The 25,316-nt window shown below is 44.0% G+C and overlaps 1 protein-coding gene across 1 annotated transcript in view; it reads left to right on the top strand.

The window, feature by feature from the left end:
* Positions 1-25,316, top strand: part of QARS1 (glutaminyl-tRNA synthetase 1) — a 70,561-nt gene that overhangs the window by 5,063 nt on the left and 40,182 nt on the right. Inside the window, exons 2-8 of the mRNA XM_069966783.1 lie at positions 7,346-7,493; positions 11,566-11,675; positions 13,981-14,056; positions 15,207-15,271; positions 15,873-15,926; positions 18,272-18,326; positions 25,194-25,265. Coding sequence (XP_069822884.1) covers positions 7,346-7,493; positions 11,566-11,675; positions 13,981-14,056; positions 15,207-15,271; positions 15,873-15,926; positions 18,272-18,326; positions 25,194-25,265 — 580 coding nt within the window. The remainder of the gene's footprint in view (positions 1-7,345; positions 7,494-11,565; positions 11,676-13,980; positions 14,057-15,206; positions 15,272-15,872; positions 15,927-18,271; positions 18,327-25,193; positions 25,266-25,316) is intronic.

Raw genomic sequence — 25,316 nt, 5'->3', positions numbered from 1 at the left:
TACTGTTAAAATAAATATATATATAAATAAATGTATATTTATAAAAATAGGGGGGACCCTATGCGTTTTTTTTAAATTTATTTATTTAAAAAAAACAAAAAAAAAACGCACAGGGTCCCCCCTATTTTTATAACCAGCCGGGTTAACAAACAAACGACAGCAGCCTGGTCACACCAGGGTGGGAAGAGCCATTGGTTTAGGCCCTCCCCAGCCTAAATCTTACCAGCCTGCTGCCGCCCGGTCCAGGAGCGCCAATTTTGACGCTCCAGGACCACTGGCACCCGGCTCTTCCCAGTACCCCTGGTGGCATTGGGTACTGGGGTAATAATGGGGGGTTAGTGTTAGCCATTTTATACCGGCTAACACTAGGCCCCGACTTAGTAATGGATTCCGTCTATTAGACGGCTTCCACTACTAAGTCTATAAAGTAAAGAAATAAAGACAAGACACAAGTTAAAAAAATTTTTTATTCAAATAAAAACACCCCCACACCCCTCATTGACCATTTTATAAAAAAAAAAAAACAACAAACAACCGCTGGTCATCGACGTAGTCCATGGAATCCGACGTAATCCCCAGGATACCGATATCTGAAAAACAAAAAGGGAGAAACACACAAAAAACACACAAACAGGAGCACAACACCCATCATTGTGAGCGGTGTTGTGCTCCTTACAGTATGCAGCATCTTTACAGATCGCTGCTTACAGTCTGGCCCCCGAGGGGTTAAGGGAGGATGTATTGCATCCCCCTTAACCCCTTGGGGGCCAGACTGATGTCAGACTGCACCCATCCCAGCAAGGAAGGGGTTAAGTGATCCCCCTTCCTTGCTGGGAGGGGTGCAGTGCTGGGGAGGGGGTGGGGAGAGCTCTATACTCACCCCGATGTGTCCTCTTCGCTGGTCCGCAGCACAATGAAGTCACTGTACTGCGGACCGGCTCTTTATGTGCGCTCAGCCGATCAGCCAATCAGCTGAGCGCACATATAATTCAAAGTGTTTCTTCTAATAATGCTATTGTGATAACATAATTAGAAGAAACATTTGATGTTTTAATTAAAGTGATGATTAGTACAGAAAGCTCTATTGCCGGCATATGAATTAACGGCTTATAGAGCTTCCTGTACTAATTAATATTTAATTAATAAAACACATTTTCGTTGAAATAAATTCAGTTTCATTGTTCAATAATTTAATTTAAACGAATCCATTATTGTGCAATTAAATATACTGTCAAAAAAGAAATATATATATATATATATATATATATATATATAAAATTTATTTATATATATTTATTTTAACAGTATATTTAATTGCAGAATGATGGATTCGTTTAAATTTAATTATTGAACAATGAAACTGATTTTATTTCAACGAAAATGTGTTTTATTAATTAAATATATTAACCATGAGAGACATCGGCATACTGCAGAGGATCGCAAACCCCGGTAATAGCAATTCATGTAAACTGTGTTCCCTGCTTTCCCAGATGCATCCAGAGGTGTTTGCATCACTTTCTTAAGATTTTATTTGTTATTTTTAGTTGAACCAGATTTCCAAGTAAATGACCGTATGTTTTGAGCCGCACACATACATAGTGTGAACATAGCCTATGGCTGGGTTCACACTACGTATATTTCAGTCAGTATTGTGGTCCTCATATTGCAACCAAAACCAGGAGTGGATTAAAACACAGAAAGGCTCTGTTCACATAATGTTGTAATTGAGTGGATGACCGCCATTTAATGGCAAATATTTGCTGTTATTTTAAAACAACGGCTGTTATATTGAAATAATGGCCGTTATTTACTGTTATATGGCGGCCATCCACTCAATTTTAACATTGTGTGGACAGATCCTTTCTGTGTTTTTAATCCACTCCTGGTTCTGGTTGCAATTTGAGGACCACAATACTGACTGAAATATACGTAGTGTGAACCCAGCCTTAGGCTGGGTTCTCACACAGTATTTTTCAGTCAGTATTGTGGTCGTCATATTGCAACCTTAGACCCAGTTCACACTGAGTAAACACGGCGTAATTCCGTGGCGGACCTCTTCGCCGTGTAATCCTGCCATGCTCAGTGTGCTGCTGTAAGTGAATGAGAGGGCGCGCGCTCGTCCGCTGCCGCCACTCTCCGATCGAAGAGGTAACATGTTACTTCTTTGAGCGGAGAGGAGAGGGAGCGAATGAGCACGCGCCCTCTCATTCACTTACAGCAGCACACTGAGCACAGTGGGATTCCTCTGCGGAATTACGTCATGTTTACTCAGTGTGAACTGGCCCTAACCAGGAGTGGATTGAAAACACAGAAAGGATCTGTTCACACAATGTTGAAATTGAGTGGATGGCCGCCATATAACGGTAAATAACGGCCATTATTTCAATATAACAGCCGTTGTTTTAACAGCAAATATTTGCCATTAAATGGCGGCCATCCACTCAATTTCAACATTATGTGAACACAGCCTTTCTGTGTTTTCAATCCACTCCTGGTTTTGGTTGCAATATGAGGACCACAGTACTGACTGAAATATACTGTGTGTGAACCTAGCCTAAAGGCCCTATTCCACGGAACGAATATTGTTCATAAACTCGCTCCAACGACTCGTTAATGATAATCGCTTCGTGGAAGAGGTTTAAACGAACGAACAACAAAGGCGAAATTGTTATATTGTCGTTCAAAATAGTTCAAAAACCTCAAATGTTTCAATACTTATCAGCTGCTGTATACCCTGCAGGAAGTGGTGTATTCTTTCCAGTCTGGAGAGCAGGAGGGTTTTTTTAATGGAGATTTGCTATTGCTATGGACAGAGGTGGCAGCAGAGAACACTTAAGAGAATATACCACTTCCTGCAGGACATACAGCAGCTGACTAGTACTAGAAGACTTAAGATTTTTGAATAGTAGTAAATTAAAAATTTCTGGTATCAGTTTTGAAAGAATTTTTTTGGGTGAACTAGCCCTTTAAGCCCATACACCTTAGACTAAAGTCACCAAAGGTGTCAGTGGTAGCGCCCTCTACTGGCCCTTGTTCTGCTGATTCCTGGGTCCACCTTCTGGGCCACATGTTCTGGTGTACGGTAAATACAACACTCTTCAGGTTTCTGAGCTGCTTTGTCAATCTTGCTGTCAATCTGGTAAAAAAAAGTCAAGAAATCGATCAGGAGAATTCAGAACACACCAAAAAAAAGAACAAAGTCCTCTGAAGTGTGGTCTTTCTGTTTAGTGAATCTAGGCCAATCCCTCCCCCTGCAGCAGGTGTAGCGGTGCGGGTCACTCTAGATGGGGTTGTGCTTCTGCACCCACAAAACAGTCCGAGTGAATGAACTCATTGGTCAATACAAACTTGTGGCCTTCAGGAAAACATCAACTTGTTGTTGCGGCTTGTCGGGAATTGCACAACGTTTTCTGCTCTGTTCCAGCAGCATCTGACGAAAGTGAAAACACTGAAACCTTCATGTGGTTTACAGTAAATCAATAGTGTTTGCTCCTCAGATTGTTTTGCTCTTTATAGCTGGGTCACATGCTATCTGTGTCATTGGGGAAATATTAAACAGGCCTGTCCGCTGCTGATGACCCCATTCTATAGTCTCTGCTAGGGATTATTGAGGTTGTACATGAGGGAGGGTAATTTCTCTGGCTTCCATACGTTACATGGATACCTGCTAAGCTCACTAGGCCATAGATATGATTGCTATTGGTCTCACCCACTGATTTTTGTGGGCTCTGCTGACCATATAATGTGTATGGGGGGAGGGGGGTATTTGATTTCAACATTTATGATTGTTTTGTTCTCATATATAAGTCACCACCAGAAAAGTCTTTGGTTTCACTTTTTGTTAAGTTCCAGGCCTGACCTTAGCAAGTCCCAGCATCAAGGACCCTCCATGACTGAGGATGACCACCTGGCAAGCAGCTAACAGTTCCTAGTGAAATATACTATGTGTACAGTCTTATAGGCTCTCTGCTAGGGATGAGCGAATTTACAGTAGGAATGAAGCAAAACACTTAGTTCCTACTGACTTTCTGCTCATCGGGCTGAGGGGTTTTGAACTCTGCTCCACTCTGTACCGCTCCTCCCCAGGTGCTGGAAAAGGATGGATCTCGTTGTGGGAAGCTTCTTCCAGTTTCCCAGGACTATATCCATCTTTTTTTCCAGCACCTTGGAGGAGCGGCTTGAAGCGTAGCACATTTCAAAGCCCCTCAGCCCGATGAGCGGAATACAGATAGGAACAAAGCGCTTAGCTTTGTTCCTACTGTAAATTCGCTCATCGGGGTTGTCCAGCTAAAAAATTAAAATTTCAAATCAACTGGTGTCAGAAAGTTATATAGATTTGTAATTTACTTCTGTTTAAAAATCTCAAGTCCTCCCATACTTGTAAGCTACTGTATGTCCTGCCGGAAAGGGGTGTTTTATTTAAATTCAGACTGAGTATTGGAGGTTTTCTATGGGGATTTTCTACTGCTCTGGACAGTACCTGACATGGACAGAGATGTCAGCAGAGAGCACTGTTTCTAAATGTAAATAAAACACTTCTTGTAGGACATACAGCAGCTGATAAGTATGGGAAGAATTGAGATTTTTAAATAGAAGTAAATTGCAAATCTATATAACTTGATTGATTTGAAAGAAACATTTTTTTACTGGACAACCCCTATAAGTTTTGACGCCTTCGGTCTCTCCTCCCGTTCGCGCCACAGCTGCTTTCCTTTGACCCTATAAATTAACCTTTCATTGATAGCTGCTCCAGGCAGCTGGCACTACTACCAGCAGGTATGTGGCCACCTGGGGAGTTGTGTGTGGAGGGAGAATTGATGGATTAACCCCTTCTTTACTGATAGTGTTCTTTATTGCTACAGAACACCTTATTTGGGTTGTGGAACAAATCGTCTGTTTTTCAATGATTTCTTATGGGAAAAATTTGCTTTGATATAAAAGTTATTTGTATTAAAAGCACATTCCTGGAAGAAATTATGCTCATAATCCAGAGTTTCACTGTAGATGTATATGTAGATATACATGTTGCTGCAGACACAGTTCTCATGCACATTGGCTGTTATATTCTGCAGTCACAGCCTTCAGATCTAAGGTGTGTGTATGTATGTATATATGTGTGTGTATATATATAATTGTGATATACTATATACGCACTAGAATGGCGCAGGGAAGAACTTTATAGGGTGGGAAAAGTAATCATACGGCATGTTGGTGTGATTTGATGTATATCCTCAGGTGACCTCCTCATTCTGCAGCCCCCCTTTTACTGCACCATAAGAAGCATCTTGCTGTGATCGATCTTTATTACGCTCTCAGAGGACCGGTCAGTCGAGGGCACTAATAGCCGCTGTATTCATAATTCACAAGGTACAGACGCATACACAGGCTTTTTGTTCCCCTGAAATGTCCTGTGATCTGCCCCCTCTCTGCACATGTATTGGGGGGGTGTCTCCTAATTTGCATAGAAAAGTAGGGTGCCTTTTCAGGATCCATTGTCTTGGGAAAGATCTGCCATCATTTTAGGTCTGCTATTGGGTGGAGAAATGTCCTGGCTGATAGTTGTGGTTCACCGCAGCTGATTTTTACAGTGCATAGTAATGGGGGGCTCCTTTTAGAGTCCTTTGCATGAAGCTGGATCTTTCAGGGCTGGTTTGTTAGAGGTATGCCAACCTGACTCCTACAGCTGGGTTCACATTACATTTTTGCAATCGTTTTTTTTTTTCATCAGTTTTTTGCAAAACACAGATGCATGTGTGTGCAACCGTTTTTCTATTGAATTCCATGATAAAAAAAATGGAGCAAAACGGATTCTTTTTTTTTTTTTTTTTACGGACACAAATAGGGGGTTGACTACGTTTTTGTGTAATTCGTTTTGATGATTTTTTTTTTTATAATGGAATTTATTGGAAAAACGGATTAAAACGGATGCACACACATGCATCCCTTTTTTACATTTGTTTTTCATCCGTTAAAAAAAAAAAAGAAAAAAAAACGCATTGCAAAAACGTAGTGTGAACCCAGCCTACCCAAGTAAGAAATACATTAGGCGGCTAAATTAACTTCTCTACAAAGATCAGAGGCCGGGACAATTAGCTATTTGTGTAGGTTCAACCTATACCGTGTAAATATCAATTATCTTTAATGGAACATCCTCAGGTCCGGGAGGTTTCATCCTCTGGGATAAGTCGGGTTGTTACCAGGATTTTACAGAACCGGTTTAGTTAATAATGGGTAATTTCCTGTCCCCCACCCTGGCCTACACACGCACAAAGGAAGGTAATCCACGTGTGCATCATGTAGACTGAAGGTGTAAATCCTATATATATATATATATATATATATATATATATATATATATATATATATATATATATATATATATTCTGTGTGACATCAGCTTCCATTCACCTGAATAGGGCGATTGCGTTAGAGCTGTGTACAGGGTTAGGACTAGTAGATGAACCGATAAAACGTCCGGAATGACAATACTTCTATACTCTGCCCTGTCTGGTTCAAGCGGCTTATTTACCAGAAAACAAGCTATCTCACACAGGTTTGCTCTGGTTTCCTTATTTCTTGTTTATACCAGGAGAGGTTCTGAAAAGATGGGCGGCTAAGAATACATAAGAACTCCACTTGTCCTTGAGCTTTGCACCTGCTGACCCTAGTGTCCCCCCGAAAATGCAGTTTAAAGGATGAACCATTCGGTATGTTTGCCATTGGGCTTGTATTTTCCAGATCCAAAAACCCGGCAATGTGAAGCCGACCTATCCATATATTTCTCCATATACAAAGACGCACACAGGATTTGCGTTCTCCCCTTGGCTTTTGTATTCTGCTGCACACTGTAATACAGGGGCTATATGTCATCCTATCTACTAATCGTAGACAGCCGGGCACTTGCTCTTTGATAAATGTAATGCCTGTCAATCTCAGGAGGATTTATTTCTAGATTGTCAGTGTGTTACGTTGGGTTTCTGGTTGCACAGCTCCGGCTGCAGCGTTCAATCACCAGTGCATAACCAGAGCCGTCCAATGACGTCAGTGGCAAATGGCAAACTATTCAGAACTTGTTAGGGGGAACGAGTCTCTGGTTACAGACCCTGCTTCATAAAATTAACCCTTTACCCCGCTCTGCTGGAGACCTCTTGAAAGACCAGAAAGAGTCCATCCAGCATCAGGATAGTGTCTCTGATAAGTGGGTGACTACCACTATGGATGCCATTACAGCTCGTCACGGGGGCCCCACTAGTGACTTGAATAGTGCATTACATCCTTATACTTTTTTTTATAGTTGCCATTTTTTTAACCTATCAGTAATAAGAAATCCTTTGCTTGATTTCAGGCCCAGGCCGTGTTGGGACCGTCCATCGACAAGGTCATCGGCACCCTCATTTACAGTGTGTCAACTCGTCTTAAGGATACCAAGAGACTGGGGTTCCTTGTCGAATACATCATCAACAAGAAAATCTCCACCGATCTGCAGCTGAATGGTAACTTTCCTATGTTAGACGTATAACTATTAGGGTAACTATAAGCACAAAGTGCATTACTGTTGGCCTATCAAAAATAATAATAATAATAATAATAATAAAAAAGTCTTAGTTGTCCACAGCAACCAATTACAGCCGAGCTTTAATTTTGTCAGTAGCTTATGAAATAAACAGTAAGCTCTGATTGGTTGTTATGGACAACAATGAGGTTTTTTTTTTTTTGTTTTTTTTTAGGGTACGACATTTACTAAACGTGGTGCACTAAAATCTACATCATATATAGGATATGTAAGGGTACGTTTGCATGATAAATAAAAGCACAGCCACTTTCCATCAAAAATGGCACCACCCCTGTCCTCAGCTTGTGTGTGCTATAAGTCTTCATTCCCACTGAGCAAAACTAGTGGAATTCCGCAGCGGAATTGTCTGCCGCGGAATGCTGTTAGCCTCCCTCTCATAATGGGAGTCTATGGGAGGCGCGCGCGCCTCCCATAGACTCCCATTATGAGAGGGAGGCTAACTGCATTCTCCGCCACGGAATTCCGCTAGTTTTGCTCAGTGGGAACGAAGCCTTACAATTCAGTGGAATAGAGCTAGAAGACCACACCCAAACTGACAACAAGAATGGTGCCTTTTGTAAGGGTCCATTTACACAGAAAGATTATCTGACAGATTATCTGCCAAAGATTTGAAGCCAAGTCCAGAAATGGATTTGAAAAGATGAGAAATCTCAGGCTTTTCTTTATGACCTGATCTCTTTTTATAGTCTGTTTCTGGCTTTGGCTTCAAATCTTTGGCAGATAATCTGTCAGATAATCTTTCTGTGTAAATGGACCCTAATGGCGCGTTTACACAGACAGATTTATCTGACAGATTTTTGAAGCCAAAGCCAGGAATGGATTAAAAAAGAGGATAGATCTCAGTCTTTCCTTTATGACCTGATCCCTGTTTATAGTCTGCTCCTGGTTTTGGCTTCAAAGATCTGTCAGATAAATCTGTCTGTGTAAACGCACCAGGGCATCAGGGCCCTATTACACCAAAAGATGTCTGCCAGATTATCTGACAGATTTTTTCAGCCAAAGTCAGGAATGGACTATAAACAGAGAACAGGTCGTAAAGATAAGACTGAGATTTCTCCTCTTTTCAAATCCACTTCTGGCTTTGGCTAAAAAAAAAAATCTGTCAGATAATCTGTCAGACATCTTTTGGTGTAATAGGGCCTTAATATAACTTCATTAAAATGTTTACTTCTGTTTCTTTGTTGTAACCTTTCTTTAGTTCAAGGTAGGGCTGGGCGATTAATCGAATTAATTCGATTAATTCGCCCAGAAGGTTAGAATCGATTTGATTTTTTGTGAAAATCGTAAATTCGATTTTCACAAAAAATCATTGCGGGCAGAGAAGCGCGGAGAGTCAGTCGGGCGGACGGACGGGAAGTGCAGGTGCCGGGCGGGAGATGGAGGGCGGGCAGCACTGCGTGAAGGTGCCGGCCGGGCATGAGGTGCAGGTTACGGCCGGCGGGAAGTGAGGGGGCGGCGCTGCGTGGAGGTGCCGGGCGGGCGGGAAGTGCGGCGAGGTGCAGGTCGGTCGGCAGTCCCCCAGAGCCGCGACCGACCTCCCCCAGCTGTACACATAGCGTTCCGTTCCCCTACCGGCCACACATGCAGGTCCCGGTCTCTGCAGGAGGCTGCAGGGACTGTAGTGGTGATAGCGTCGCTGCCATTACTGGAGCTGTACAGCAGGATCTTCACCCCTGATCCCGCTGTACAGCTCCAGTAATGGCAGCGACGCTATCACCACTACAGTCCCTGCAGCCTCCTGCAGAGACCGGGACCTGCATGTGTGGCCGGGGTGAGGGGAGGAGGGCTATGTGTACTCCTTTCCCAATCATTCCCAGCTGCCCCAGTCCCCCTCCATCTCCCCCAGTCCCCCTCCATCTCCCCCAGTCGCCCTCCATCACCCCCAGTCCCCCTTCAGTCACCCCCAGTCGCCCTCCATCACCCCCACTCCTCCTTCAGTCACCCCCAGTCGCCCTCCATCACCCCCACTCCACCTTCAGTCACCCCCAGTCGCCCTCCATCACCCCCACTCCTCCTTCAGTCACCCCCACTCCTCCTTCAGTCACCCCCAGTCGCCCTCCGTCCCCCCCTAGCTGCCCATCTATACCTGTACTACAGCCCTCATCTGTACCTGTACTACCACACCCCTCATCTATACCTGTACTACCACACCCCTCATCTATACCTGTACTACTACTACACCCCTCATCTATACCTGTACTACCACACCCCTCATCTATACCTGTACTACTACTACACCCCTCATCTATACCTGTACTACTACTACACCCCTCATCTGTACCTGTACTACTACTACACCCCTCATCTATACCTGTACTACTACTACACCCCTCATCTATACCTGTACTACCACACCCCTCATCTATACCTGTACTACTACTACACCCCTCATCTATACCTGTACTACTACTACACCCCTCATCTATACCTGTACTACTACTACACCCCTCATCTATACCTGTACTACTACTACACCCCTCATCTATACCTGTACTACTACTACACCCCTCATCTATACCTGTACTACTACTACACCCCTCATCTATACCTGTACTACTACTACACCCCTCATCTATACCTGTACTACTACTACACCCCTCATCTATACCTGTACTACTACTACTACACCCCTTATCCACTATACCTCCACTACTAAACACACAAAGAAGATCTATACTATATGGGGGCCCAGAATGGCACACAGGGGGCTTGTCTACTACAGGGGAGCACTGTTACAGTGAGAAGCAATACAGTTGTCTCAAATGTCATTAAAATAGTATCTGATGCTGCAAGGACAAAACTATTCTGTTTATTTAGCAAAAAGGAAAAAAAAAAATCGAGATTTAAATCGAGAATCGTCCAAAATTTAAAAAAAATCGAGATTTTATTTTTTGGCCATATCGCCCAGCTCTAGTTCAAGGATGGGGAAACCTCGGCCCTCCAGCTGTTGCATAACTACAATTCCCATCATGCCTGGACAGCTAAAGCTTTGGCTGTCCAGGCATGATGGGAATTGTAGTTTTGCAACAGCTGGAGGGCCGAAGATTCCCTACCCCTGCTTTAGTTGAATGACAGTTGTTTAAAGCGAATGCACCACTAGTACGTGTTTGGTTGTTTGGTTGTTTTTTGTTTCCTTTTTTACATGAATAGGCCTGTGTTTTTTTTTTTTTTTTTGTTTGTTTTTTTTTTTGTTTTTTTTTGAACCGGCGCCCAGTTCCCGTGCATGACGCTGGTCTATTACAGAGCACTGGCTGGAGGTGAACCTGTTGACTATTTGCCCTCCCCTCTGTGGCGCAGCTCCATTAGATTCAATAGAGCCACGTCCCCAACGCCGGTCTATTCATGTGAAAAAAAACAAAAAAAGCTATGTACTAGTGGTTCATTTGCTTTAAAAACGCTAATAAAATTTTGAAGTTAAAATAAAAAAGTTGTTCTGCTGCCACCATTCATGTAGCAAACTGCAGTACTGTCTAAGCCCTGCAGTTCCTGGTCCTCTGCTCAAGTGCTGCTATACAGAGCATATTCTAAGTACAATATACAGCACCCAGAGAGGAATCTGCCTGTCATTATCACTATTTGCCGCACCTTCTGCACAGTGAGCGGTAAAAGTATTAAAATAATGTATCAAAAATAAATAAATAAATAACTTTGGTCCTTTACTGGGGTACTCCTTTAAAGGGCTTACTCACTGGTCAGAATACTTGTATTACTTGACTTGGCCTGTGCAGGTTCACCTCAGGATACTTATAAATTCTTGTCTTTGTGTCCTCTGAGATTTACTCCGAAAAACTGTTTTATTAAACCTCTGTGTTATCAATTAAATTGGCTTCAGCGTGGATCACAGTGTCCGCACACCCTGCTCCTGTCCTCCTAACTTCATTACCTGCTCTTCTCCTTCCTCCCCTTGGCAGTTTGCTTTGTGCTTTTCTTATTAATTGTGTACCAACCTCCTCACCCTTTCCATTCCTTTGATTCTTCTTTATTATCTGCAGCCGCCTTGGAATATGTGAAGGGCCATCCCCTGGACCCCATCAATATTTCTGATTTTGAGAGAGAATCTGGAGTCGGGGTTACTGTCACACCAGAGCAAATAGAAGAAGCTGTGAGTAATTTCATCTGCCGGCTTCTTGCAGCATTTACATAAGAATAAATACAGGATGCAGGTTCTTCAGGACTTGATGTCACAGACTTATCTTTCAAATCTAGAATCTCTCATTTTAAATGGTGGGGACTTCTAGGCTATGTTACCACAATGTTTTTTTTCTGTTGAGTTTTTAAAAGAAAAAAATGACGCTAGTCATTTTGAGTTCAAAATTACGTCTTTCATTTTGTGGTTCGGCCGCCCATCAGCGCAATGACGGCTGTTGGTACATTATTCTAGTTTAGGTGAACTAATTACCAAAGGTAAAAAGGTCAAAGGTAACCTCCTGTTTGCTTAGCTCCTGAGGTTACACCATTTAAAGTGACTCTGTATCCACCAAATCGGTAGTATCATCCATTTGATGAGGTTAGGGGCCTATTCCACAGGAGCGATAATCGGCTGAATCGGACCGATTTTCGCTCAGTGGAATAGAGAGAACGATCAGCCGATGATCGTGTCATTGGCTGATCGTTCATTTAGGTTCAGACCTAAAATCGTTGTTTGCCACCAGCGCATCGCTACTGTTGAATAGCGGTGCGCAGCGGCAACGGACGATTTCAGCAGAACCATACATTACCTGTCCAGGCTGCAGGTCTTCTTCTCCCGGTCCCGGGCGGCAGCATCGGCTTCGGAGCGGCCTGTCTGAACCTGCGCCTGGACAGGTAATGTATGAAGCAAGGGCATCGGTAACTATGTCCCTGCAGCCCTTGTTTCACGATCATCAGGGCCGTGGAATAGGACCCTTAATCCTTACCAGGCGTGTCTTTTAAAATGGGCCTGGTGCCTTGGTTAGAGCAAAAAGGGATCTTTTAATCTGTATCAGGCAAATCAAACTGGTGTGGCCTAGAGTGTCTGTCCCAGGTTTTTGATGCCTCTCCTTTCTTTTTCCCTACCCTCCTCATCATTATGAACACCACACCCCCAGGTAGAATTTCTATTCATCGCTCGTCTAAACTGCACGTGTTGCTACTGCACACGTGCAGTTTAGACAAGATATTCATAGGAGGAATCCTGCCTTGGGGTATTCCTACTGATGAGGAGGGTGGGGAAGAAGAAACGGAGAGGCGTCTCAGACCTGGGACAGACACTCTAGGCCTCACCAGTTTGACTTGCCTGCTACAAATTAAGATGTTTTTTTGCTCTAATAAAGGCACCAGGCACATTTTAAAAGACACTACCAGCAAGGATTTACTCTCATAATATGGATGGTACTTATGATGGTACTATCAGTTTGGTGGGTAGGGTTGGTGGATACAGTGTCGCTTTAATAAAAAAAAAAAAAAAAAACCAGCAGAGAGTTCGGTTCAACAGACAAGTCTTAATTAGGCACTGCCATTTTAAAAAAAGAAAAGAAAAAATGATTGTCAGGAACCCCACTTATCCCGAAAACAAAGACTCAATTGCCCTGCAATAAATGGAGAGCTTAAAGGGGTACTCCAGGCTGGGGTTATTTTTATTGTATGGCCGGGGAAGGGGTGGAAATAGAGGCTGCCGGTCACCTACCTCCCCGGTTCCAGCGCCGGGTCTCAGAAAGCGCAGCTCCGGTTCTCCCGTCCACCTTCCACTTCCTGGTCTGAGCTGCGGCTTGAGATGTGACGTCTCAAGGCAGCTCACCCATTCAGTGGCCAAGGCGATCCCCCTACGACTGCTGAATAGCTGAGCTGCCATGAGACATCACGTCCGAAGCTGCAGCTCAGACCAGGCAGCGGGACGGGAGAACGGGTTGGCACGATACGGGACCCGCGCTGGAACCGGGGAGGTAAGCGACCGGCAGCCCCTATTTCCACCCCTTCCCCGGCCGTACAATAAAAATAACCCCAGCCGGGAGTACCTAATTCATTCTCTATAGGGCTGTTAAACACTTCCGAGTTTGGAAGCTTTCAGCGTCCCTATAGAGAAAGTATAGACCAGTGGCTATGTGCTCCATTCTTTGCAAGACAATGTCTTCATTCTCAGGATTTTTGGGGGTCCTAGTGGTTGGACCCCAAGTGATTACCTTGTTGTTCTCTATCCTGTGGATAGGGAATAACAAGTTGAGATGGGAATACCTTTAATGTTTGCAGAGTTACAGGCTGTATTATACTCCAAAGCTGCGTTCCGAGTTTGGTCTGGTCATAGCTAAAATATCCCTTGATTCTTTGCTGGTTCTGATAATTTCCCTTGAGGGAGTGTCATCTTCACATCAGACACCATAATCCCGCTTGATGTAGGAAAATGAACAGTGACCGCTGAGTTATATTTGCTGATTCCCTTTCCCTCTTTTTAGGTTGAAGCTGTTATCCAGAAGTATAAAGAGCCACTGTTGGCCGAGCGGTATCGCTTTAATATGGGTCTTCTAATGGGTGAGACATCGTTTACTATTTCTTTATATGGCTGGGTTCAAACTGCGCTTTTGCAGTCCATTTTTTTCATCTGTTTTATGCATTTTGATCTGTTTTTTTGATTCATTGTCTTTATTTAATAATGCAAGTTAATTGGAAAATGCATCAAAATGGATGCACACACAATAATATATTTATATTATATTATTTTTATTTTTTTGCATAAATGGATGTAAAAAGCGGACTGCAAAAACTCAGTGTGGACCAGCCTACTTTAATGGTCATCTGCCACCATATTGGAAAGGGAATTAAATATTCGTGCCCTTTCTGTATCACATCATTGTTGGAGCCAGACACAATTTGAAGGGTTTATCCAGGCTTAAGGCCCTATTCCACGGGTCGTTTAGAGGAGCAATATCGTTCGTATTCGGCCGATAACAGCCGCTACGAACGATATTCGTCCCGTGGAATAGAGTGCAACGATCAGCCGACATCGTTCATGTCGGCTGATCGTTGCAGTCGCTTGTTTTTCAACATGTTGAAAAACAAGCGACTGATATAGCAGCGATCTGCTGCCGTCGCTCCGTTGAATAGGACCGTTGGCAGCAGATGCTGCTATATCCTATGGGCTGCCCGGACGATCAGCGATCCCCCGGGCAGCCCCCCCAGCAGCTCCCCGCCGCCCCTCCCGCACTCACCCGCTCGCCGACGCCGCGTTGAATAGCGGCGGCAGCGAGCGGGGAACGAGGAGCAAACGAGCGCTAATAGCGCTCGTTTGCTCCTACAAACGACTCGTGGAATAGGGGCATTAGAAACATGTCTATTTTCTTCCAGCTCTTGTCCTCTCTTTGGCTAAGGTTTTGTAGTGAATGGAGCTGAATTGTAACAAATGTGACAACCTGGGACAGGTGACATTATTTTTTGCAAAACAAGTAGCTGTGGCTTTTTTTTTTTTTAATACTGGATAACCCCTTTAAGTTAACTTCAAGCCTGTCTTTCTGGTCTGCAAGCTGTGGGTCTATGCACTCAGTGGCTCTCGGCCTATCTGATAGACACACTGTAGTTTGCATAGTGAAAGCACTTTGATTTGGTGCCCTTCATTGGGTGTCATAGCAGGCATGCTAGGACTGCCTTTAATGCAGTGACCATTTCATGTATTTTATTGTTGTAGGGGAAGCAAGGAACAGACTCAAATGGGCTGATGGGAAAATCATTAAGAATGAAGTAGACATGCAGGTAAGAGGGGTTACTTTCTGCCCCCGTATGTCTGTTATGTATAGCCCTTTCCAGTTGGGGCAGCCGGGCAAGGACTGAACAAGGTTGAATTTTGACCCTTCCAATCCTTTTGTTTCTTCAAGGATAAGTGGGGTCAGGTGTATGGCAGTCATTTTCATCCATGCACACTCTGCCACATTGATTGTACATGTTCCTAAAGAGGTAGGGAAACAATAGTCTGTGTTTGGCTGACTTCATACTGGACCTAATGAAATAATTGGGTGCCCAGTTATCCATCATAATAGTAGCCATACGTTGCCTCTGGCACCTCTTCAGCCCCTACATGCTAATCTCTGACACTGAACCTGACCCTGGTCTGCTCTGTCCTTACTAATCCATCATGGGGGAATATTCTTATCTTAGGAGGTCTGAAATTTTGTATTTACGAAGAGGCGAATGATTCTGAGTGTATTTGTTGTCTGCTAGATAATTGCTTAGAATAATTTTGCGTGCGAGTGATGAGAGTGCAATTTCTCATCCACATTCCCAGCAGTTTTCTCAGAGCTTCCTTTGACCTGTCAGCTATTAACCTATGACCTCTCACTCCGTTTGCCCACCGCAGGTTCTGCACTTACTTGGCCCCAAGACAGAAGCCGATCTTGAAAAAAAACCAAAGGTATTTTGTTGACTTGTTGCATCTGACAGAAAATAGGTGATTTGTGTGACCCTTGTATGACAGAGGTCGCTTTGATGCACCGTAATCCTCCACAACTGCCTGGCCAGTCCTTTTACATTCCACCATCGGAGACGGTCAGTCTGCTCTTCCTGCAGTAAAAGAACTTTCTGTAGGTCATTACTTCCCAATTTAACCTCCCCTAACAGGGAGACTTTATGCTTCACTGGAGGTTTACAGGGAGCGTATTACCTGTAATGTAATACAATAATGTCATGTTAATGTATGGATAAACCCTGCTCCAATGTCGCTGCCACTGATGGGAGGCAATTGACCTTTGTCAGGTTTACCTTTCTGCAATACTGCAGGAAAGCTGCAATAAGGAGCCGAGTTGGGCTCCTATATAAAAGTGTACAGCAGCCATTCACTTTCCATCAAATATTATGGAATTGTTAAAGGGAACCTGTCACCCCCCGTACCGGGGTGACAGGCTCCCGACCCCCCGTTAGAGACCCCTATACTTACCTCATCCCGCCGGGTCCCACTTCTGGATTCGGTCGGGTCCCGGAGATCTCAGCCGCTGCAGCCCGGCGCGCGCGCTGAGAGATGAGTCCAACACCCATAGAGAATGACAGGAGAGTCCAGCGCTCCGTCATTCTCTATGAGCGTTGGACTCATCTGTCAGCGCGCGCGCCGGGCTGCAGCGGCTGAGATCTCCGGGACCCGACCGAATCCAGAAGCGGGACCCGGCGCGATGAGGTGAGTATAGGGGTCTCTAACGGGGGTCGGGAGCCTGTCACCCCGGCACGGGGGGTGACAGGTTCCCTTTAAAGCAATTTCCTATTATCTATTGGCGCAGTATACTGGAACTCGGCTATGTTACCATCTGCTTCTTACAAACCAGCAGCTGTAAAAACTGCCTAGCTATAAACTACTTATCAGTACAGTGTGTAGCTGTCGGGGGATGGGCACGCTTCCTGCAGCTGCTGGCTCATTGGTGGCATAAACTGTAGCTTCGTATTTGAGGCAATTATTATAAGATGACGGCGTTGGTTATGCAAGTCAAGATGGAGCATTAGGTGCATCCTGTGGTTGTTGGCCGGGGGTATTCATTAAAAAGGAGCGTAAGTCCTTGGTGAACACTTTAATGGTCTGGAGAAGGTTGTAGCATTATGCTTATGTTTTTCTAATGGGGAAGCATATTGAATCCGCTGAGACTGCAAACCTATTGCAAATCTGAAATAATAAGTAGTGGATGTAGCGGATAGACAGAATTTATATCTGACTATACGTACTTGGAATCCCATACATGCTATGCACTGCAGTGCACTCTAGTGGCCAGATTATGCAAATGGTCATTCCTGATGAGCCTGGGAGATTCTTTATTTCATTATAGGCTGCATTTAAAGCCATATTACACAGTACGATAATGAGGGGAGCGCTCACCTGTCGGGTTGCTTCCTCCTTGTTCCCTGCTCGCTGCCCGTGCTACTACATGCACAGACAGCGAATGGGGAGGGTTGGTCTGGACAATCCGTAGATTGTTTAGGCTGACGATCAGAGTTAGCTGCGGTCTTCTGCCGTAGATCCCATTACATAGAGCAACTCGCAGCTGACTGTCGCTGACCTTTATTGTGCTGTTTCAACATGTTGAAAGACTACGATCAGCCGACAAGCACAATGGGCTTTTCACATGTGTTATTACACTAAACGATTATCGGACGTTAATAGTTTCCTGTAATAGGGCTTTTAGTGTTATGTTTACAGATTTACACTATACTATTATTTTTTATTTAATTTTTTTTTTTTTTTTTATCCAGGGACAATGGTCTTCCAGCTTCTCTCCCCCACACCCTCCCCTCTAGTTTCCCTTGCCTGATAAGCGAATTCATCCTCTCCATAGAAAGGGAGTGGTGCAGAAGGCTTTGCCTGTGGGCGGTTTATTTAGAAAGATAACGGGAACAATGGTTGATGAGCTTATCTGGTTCTTTGATGTGGCCACTGATATGACTACTTGAGCAGCACATGGAATGCAGTGTTTTCTGCACTTGGTATCCCCGCCCTAGTCCTGTCTTGGCTTTACATCTTCAGAAGTTGAAATGTATTCCAATGTGTCCAATATTGCCACTATTGCGTCTGCAATTTATCTTTCCTTGGACCCAGAATGGCAACTGTGACTAGCAATGAGTTGATATAAACCTCTACAACCCTTGTGTCATTGCAAATGTTTGTGATCAGGTTTTAAAACCGACAGGAGCCATGTTGACACCCAGCTTTCCCAGATCTTCATCACCAGCTCAGTGTATACATTATTCATTCATAAGTGTGTTTTATTTTATTGCATTCAGGCAGCAAAGCAGAAAGTTGTGGAATCGGAGAAAAAAAACGATGCAGCTGTGAATAGTGAGTAACATATTGATTTTCTTCTACACTCTCTATGAACTCTCTCCTTTTTTTTCTTTCTCGAAATACCACAGTCAAAAGACATTCGGGTTTCCCGTCAAAGCTGCGTCCTCTTGTTAACCACATACCTGACATTCTTGTTGAGACGCTGCCCTGAAACTTGTTGGTTACAACCTGCATCGCATTCTGTTCACATACTTATCTCGTTCCGTAGTGCAGAGAGTCACTCCTCACTATCAAACAGTAAAAGCTGTTCACTGGGTTACGTTGTGGCTCGGCTTGTAATCCGAGTATATGTCGGATGTTATTTTTCATGGCTGGCTTATGTTTGTGGGAGATGTCACATTATGGAGCTTATGGCATCCCTGAGCTCAAATAGGTCAAATCATCCGGTGAATAGGTTTGTGAGAAATTTATACAATTTTTCTGGCGGCAACAAACTGGTCTGAACTCCAAACTCCTATCAATTTTCACATTAAATAAACTAATTTGTTCAGTTCAGTTGCATATGGTTGTTTAGGGGGGGTAGTATTATAGTAGTTATATAATTGTACATCAGGGACAATACTATTGTAGTTATATTCTTGTACATAGTGGGGAGTATGATAGTAGTTATATTCTTATACATAGGGAGCAGTATTATAGTAGTTACATTCTTGTACATAGTGGCAGTATTGGGGTACTATTAGACGGCCCGATAATAACTGTAAACGAGCGCCGATCTGCCAGATTGGCGCTCGTTTACAGGGCCTATTACATGGCCTGATAATTGTTTAACAAGGGCTGCATGGACATAGGAAACTATGTCCTTGCAGCCCTTGCTAAAACTGCATACATTACCTTTCCATGGTCCAGGGCTCCCCTTGCGCTCTGCTTCTCCCCGGGTCCCGTGCACTGCATCTTCAGAGCGTCCTGTCTCAGTTGACTGGCCAGTGATTGGCTGAGTGGCCTGTCGGCTCAGAAAGACTGTTTTGAAGCTGCAGCGCGCGGGACTCTGGGAGAAGCAGAGCGCAGGGGGAGCCCTGGACCATGGATAGGTAAAGTATACACTTTGCAAATCGTCAGCCTTCGGCCGCGCATCGCACTTACACGTAATAATGCGCGGTCGGCGCCAGACAAATATAGGTCCAAACCTCAATCAACGATCAGCCGATGATTGTTGTCATCGGCTGATTGGTGTGTTTAATACACGGAACGATAATCGGCCAGATAGGGCCCTTATAGTAGTTATATTCTTGTACATAGGGGGCAGTATTATAGTAGTTATATTTATGTTCTTGTACATAGGGAGCAGTATTATAGTAGTTATATTCTTTTATATAAAAGGCAGTATTATAGTGGTTATATTCTTGTACATCGGAGGCCGTATTATATAAGTTATATTATATTCTTGTACATAGGAGCATAATATAGTATTTATATTACAAAAGCCACAGAGAAAAGGGGGGGGCACTATCCTTAGTGAGTCCAGCAATTAATCTATTTTTATGCACAGTGTTAATGCAACAGTGGTGGAACATATAGTGTGAGATGCCAGTGCCTGGTAGCAGTCCTTATGCATGGCACATACATCCAGTAGCACAATCCAAAAAAGAAAGCAATAGATTGCACTCAATGACCAAAAATGTGTTCTTTATTGTGAAATCTTCAATACATTACAGTACATCACATCACATCTCGCAGGGAGAGAGGGAAGGAAAGTAGCAGCAGGAATGCTGGCTACAGTCATTTCCTGGGACTTTCCTGCTTCATCTGACTATCCGCCACTTTGTTTCCAGCTCAGAATTGCAATATAATGTGGAATTTCCCAGAAACAACTGGGAGAATGGAGAGAAAAACTTAGGAAGTGCCCCCAACAACCCCTTTCCAGACCTAAAAATATAAAAATGATTTTGGGTTGCATTGCTAAGGGCCTCCTACCTTCATAAGTTATTTCTACTTTACAAGGATCAGTTGTTCATCCAGCAATTATCTTCATTCATATTACATTAAAGGAATGTGTGTATACATGCACACACACACATACACACACTGGCCCATATTTATCAAAGGGTGTAAAATATGTCTGGTGTAACACAGCAACCATTCACAGCTTAGTTTACGGACCCGGTAGAATAAAAACCGAGCTGTGATTGGTTGCTGTGGGTGGTTTTTACCAGTGTATGCTTTACACCCTTTGATATCTCTCCCCCGCTGTGTATATGTAATAAAACTACATATATATATATATATATATTATAATTTTTTTCTTTTTTTCTATCAATACTATTGCTGATTCTCTTTCCATTTTTGCAGAGGGGGAAGTGAGGAAAGGGTTAACCACGTGTTCCCATGTCTGGGCTTTCCGTTCACTCGGCTTTTATACCAATGGCACTGAGGATTGTTTATATAGCAATTAGAGGCGGCTGGTAACAAGATGGCCCAATTTCCAAGGGGCCTCTGCGGGCTGCGAGAGGAGTCTGATGATGATATTCTTTCAAGGTGCTAGAAGGTGACATTAAGACGCTGCCTTCTGCCAATTGGGAGGGTTCCCTGCTCACAAGGAACACACTGCATTATTGATGGGTTAGTTCAACAGGGGCCCCCCCCCCCCCCCCCCTTCGTTTTATTTTTTTAGAAGTAAGGTGTGTAACTTTCTGGACATGATCTGGCTGAGTAGAGAGACATTTCAGAAAGTAATGGTGGTGGACACTCCTGGCAGCCGCCGCATGTTTAATTGTGATCTGCTTTTTCCCCAATCACAGAGTGATAAAGAAGGCGACAGCATTGTCCTGGCAGCTGTGAGGGATAAAGCTAGATTAGGGGAGGGCTGGGTAATACTAGAGACATCGGTGTTTATAAGATCAATTACTGGGAAAGCTATGTTGCAGCTTTTTACTGTATACAGTCCATTTAGCAGGATTATCTCACCTGGACACGTCTTAGGCTGCATTTACACGTCCCGTAAAATTGGCCATTCACGTGATCCGTGCCACGGCCCACACCGCAAAAAGAATAGGACATGTCCTAGTGCGGATCGCGGCACTAATCACTGCATAAGAATCGGGGATTGTGGACAGGTAACGTATGTACTTTATTATTTTACACCAAAAGCAAAGGCTGCAGGGACATCTTTAACTATGTCCATGCAGCCCTTGCTGCATGATAGTCAAGTCATGTAATAGGCCCTATTACACCAAGCGATTATTGGCTGTATTTGGCCAATTATCGTCTGTTACGGCCCATAATTGCTTGGTGTTAATAGCTCCTGTTAAAAAGCAACGATCAGCCGACATGGACGATGTTGAAAAAAAACTAGAATGATAGCAATGGTCTGTTGGCCGTCGCTTTATGTAAGAGCAATAGCAGTAGACCGCCGCTATCTCCTTTGTGACACCCCCCCCCCCCCCCTCCTTACCTGCTCGTGGTCGACGCATTTAATAGCGAGCAAGTAAAGAATGAGGAGCAAGGTCAGGTCAGCGCTCGCTTGCTCCTCCAGATCAGCCCGTGCAATAAGTGAGGGCTGATTTAGCAGATCTGATGGTGCTGTGTAGTACAGCCCTAAATCACTCTCCTTATCAGAAGGAGCCATTCATTTACTACAGCCTTTCTATATTCAGTTATTTTTTAAGGAATTTTACTAAAGGAAATAGAATATTAATAATTACCAATCATGTAATTCCCATAGAATAAAGGAAATTAGAACTTTGAATAAGATCCTCTGTATACACAGCGCTGCATCCTGTTAGGAAGCTTTTACATGATGCTACTACCTCTCTTTAACAAGCTGAGATATAAGGAGTAGGATTGTGTAATCCTTCAGCCCGGTCCAGTTCTCCCCTGGGGAGCGCGCCATCTTGCCTGTGAGTCGGGCAGCTGCTTTCTATTGTTTGCTGCCTGCCGTCTTCTAGGAACGTCAAGAAAGGAGATGATTGAGCTGAGGCGAGTGGTCGGGGGGGCTGACACCAGTCGAGAGCTGCTCTCCCTCTCTATATACAGCTCTGTTCATTTTCTTGGAAAGTCTTAGTTGAAACCCAAACACTGTCAGTTCTGAGAATCTGCAGATTGTGGGGGAACACACTCAGCACTGTCTAAGGCGAAATCTCTGCAATCTGCGCCTCTCACACATAGGCTGCTACCAGTTCTGGCCGCAGAGATCCTGTGCACCAACCGCTCTGCTACTCATAGGGGTATTGTCTGTGCTTCCTGTATCTACAGCAGGGGGTAGAGTTATGTTCTAGGTATCCTACATGGGGCTATCCAGCTTTTACAAGACTACAACTCCCAGCATGCCCTGACAACCCTTAGATTATCTACTTGATGCAGCTTATGTGATGGACTGATAGAAAAGACCTGTCTGAAGTTACCAGGACCTTCACACCACACACTTACACCTTCTTGTATGTGAGAAGACCCAATATCTACTTGCAGCTGAGAGTTTACTGCAGGTGTTTACTGTATCCAGAAGCCTTGGGGAGGAAAGTACAAGAGCGGAATAAATCTCTTTCCTTTCCTGATTTATGGCATAACTACAGGATATACTATAAATGTTTGATAGACGTGGAAACCCGTATATGCGATGGCCCCACAACTCTGTCTGGCCTGAAGGTGGCCAGTAGTCTGGAAACATCCAGGCAGGTTGTTATACATCATTTACATACATCCAGTACATGGAATGAAATAAAAGGGTGGTTACCCTATTTATGCTTTTCACCATTGGAACCAGTTATTACTATACTCCCTCTCTTAGGGTAGTAGTACTAGCTCTACGTTTAACCCCTTGTGGCATACTATAGCACTGCTCCTGCTTTACCTCTGGGTTAGAGACGAATGGGCTTAGGAATCACCATTAGCACTCTTGCTCCTCTCTGACTTCCCTCTAAGTTACAGAGGTATAACAGGAGTAGCAGCACTGCTTTCTTCCACCCTTCTCCACCGGGAATCTGATGTTGCAGCTATTCACTTAAAAGAAAGCTAAATTGCAGTACCAGACACTGCCTTTGGACAGGTGTGGTGCTGTTTGTGGAAGGAAGCGACCATGTTTTTCTAATCCTGTACAACCCCTCTAATTTTCCAGGGTGCGCTCCTGGCTACAACTGCAAACAGGATGGGGTTAACTAGACTGCAATTTCCTTTCCAGCAGTAGTGAAGGATTGTATCTGCTGTGTGTGGTTTTAATTTAGCCCCTGGGGACTGTACTTGGAATGGAAGGCTAGTCTCTTCCCTTGTATTCTCTGCTTTGCTAAAAGGTTTTCTGCATGATTATGTGAAGGCTGGTATCGCACTCCTGTCCTCCGCACGTGCTGTTAACATGATATGATTCCATGCAAGTGGCAGGAATACATAAAAACTACTGGGAATTTACAAAGACAGGCGTTTCATACGTCACCACCGTCAGTGTAGGATTGTGCCGGATTTGTCATGAGGTGCATTCCTTTTGATCATGGGTCTCCAAACTGCGGCCCTCCAGCTGTTGCAATACTACATTTCCCATCATGTGGTTTTGCAACAGCTGGAGGGCCGCAGTTTGAAGACCCATGCTTTTGATAAATCCAGGCACTTCAGCGCCCCCTGAAATCCACGCCAGCCTGAAAAGTTGATTTAAAAAATAATAATAATAATTTCTGCCACCACTAGAGGGAGTTTGTTTCTGTCTCCCCCCCCCCCCCCCCTTAGATTTATAGTTGTACACAGTGAGCACCCCCTAGTGGTGACTACTGACAGGCATGATTTTTACCATGTTGATCATTGACCTAAAAGGTATTTTGTTTTATTTGTGGCACAGTGGGCATCATGTGACCAAGCTTGACATCTGTAGTGTTTCTTGAACTCTGATAGTCCAGAATGTTTGGTAATCTGGCACCATGGGTGATGTGTAGATCATATTGTAAGGTGAGATTGGATTCAGCATGGTGGCCTGCAGAGTGCACAGGCGCTGGATTGTCCTGCTGTGTTTTCTCTCTAGTGTGTATGTAATTGTGCCGCTGAAGGGAAAGGCGTAGTGAGTGGGGGAGGGGGGCATTGACGGCCTGTCAGACTCCCCGTTTTTTAGGCACGCCTGTGTTGTTCTAAGCTGACAGCCGATGCTCAGGATAATGATTGCTCAGTGCACTGGCTGATTTTCCATTCGGTTTCCTAGGCTTCTACTCATTACTACAAAGGGGAATTATTGGATAAAGAGACGAAAACCTTTCATACTTAACAATATGGCTTTTATAGCCAGCGTTCGTTATTGAAACCCGAGGTGCGTGCCACAAAGAATGGCGGTGAAAACTTTTCAGTAGGAGGCACCACAAGGACCAGCATATTCTGCAGGCCTCAATAGTGGGTGACCACATGTGACAGTATAAAGTCGAAGCCTTTTAGTTTTCCTTTATCCCTAGGATCTAATCCTCCATTGGACAAAATAATCTTCCTAATTGGGCGCTGTGTAATGATTAAAATTCCAGTGAAGTCCTGAGCTGCAGTGTGCTCAGAAGTCACGTGCAGTTCCCATGCTAACGTCTCTGCACCGCTGTAATGACGGCACTCGCATAATTCCTAGATTCCTAGAAAACCGGGGTTGAGATTAGCTAGAATTTCCTGGAAATCTCCTCTAATACAATGTATATACAGTATGGGAAGGAGATGGAATCCTAAGATATGACTGACTGCTGCCGCCTAGTGGACAGTTGAGTAATTACAACTCACATTTACTAATGGCATCCTATCCAGTTCTCAGCAGTAAATTTATACAGCACGTGCATAGAAAGCTGCTGTGGTTGATTGTAGCGGACCCATACTGATGCGGTTTATTTATATCCTCATTGACTACAGGGATTTCAGTACAATGTATACAGCATTATAGAATATGTTGGCACTATATAAAATATTTACCTCTTTTTGTAGGTGAAGTGAAGCTAGAATCCGCATCTCTGATGGAGCAATTAAGAGGAGAGGCCCTGAAATTCCACAAGCCTGGTAGGTTATCTGCCGCTACAAGAACTCGCTTATAAGGGCAACCACAGGATA

Source organism: Dendropsophus ebraccatus, chromosome 4 (assembly GCF_027789765.1).
Source record: "Dendropsophus ebraccatus isolate aDenEbr1 chromosome 4, aDenEbr1.pat, whole genome shotgun sequence".
Classification (NCBI taxonomy): domain Eukaryota; kingdom Metazoa; phylum Chordata; class Amphibia; order Anura; family Hylidae; genus Dendropsophus; species Dendropsophus ebraccatus.
This window is presented reverse-complemented; position numbering and strand designations above follow the sequence as displayed.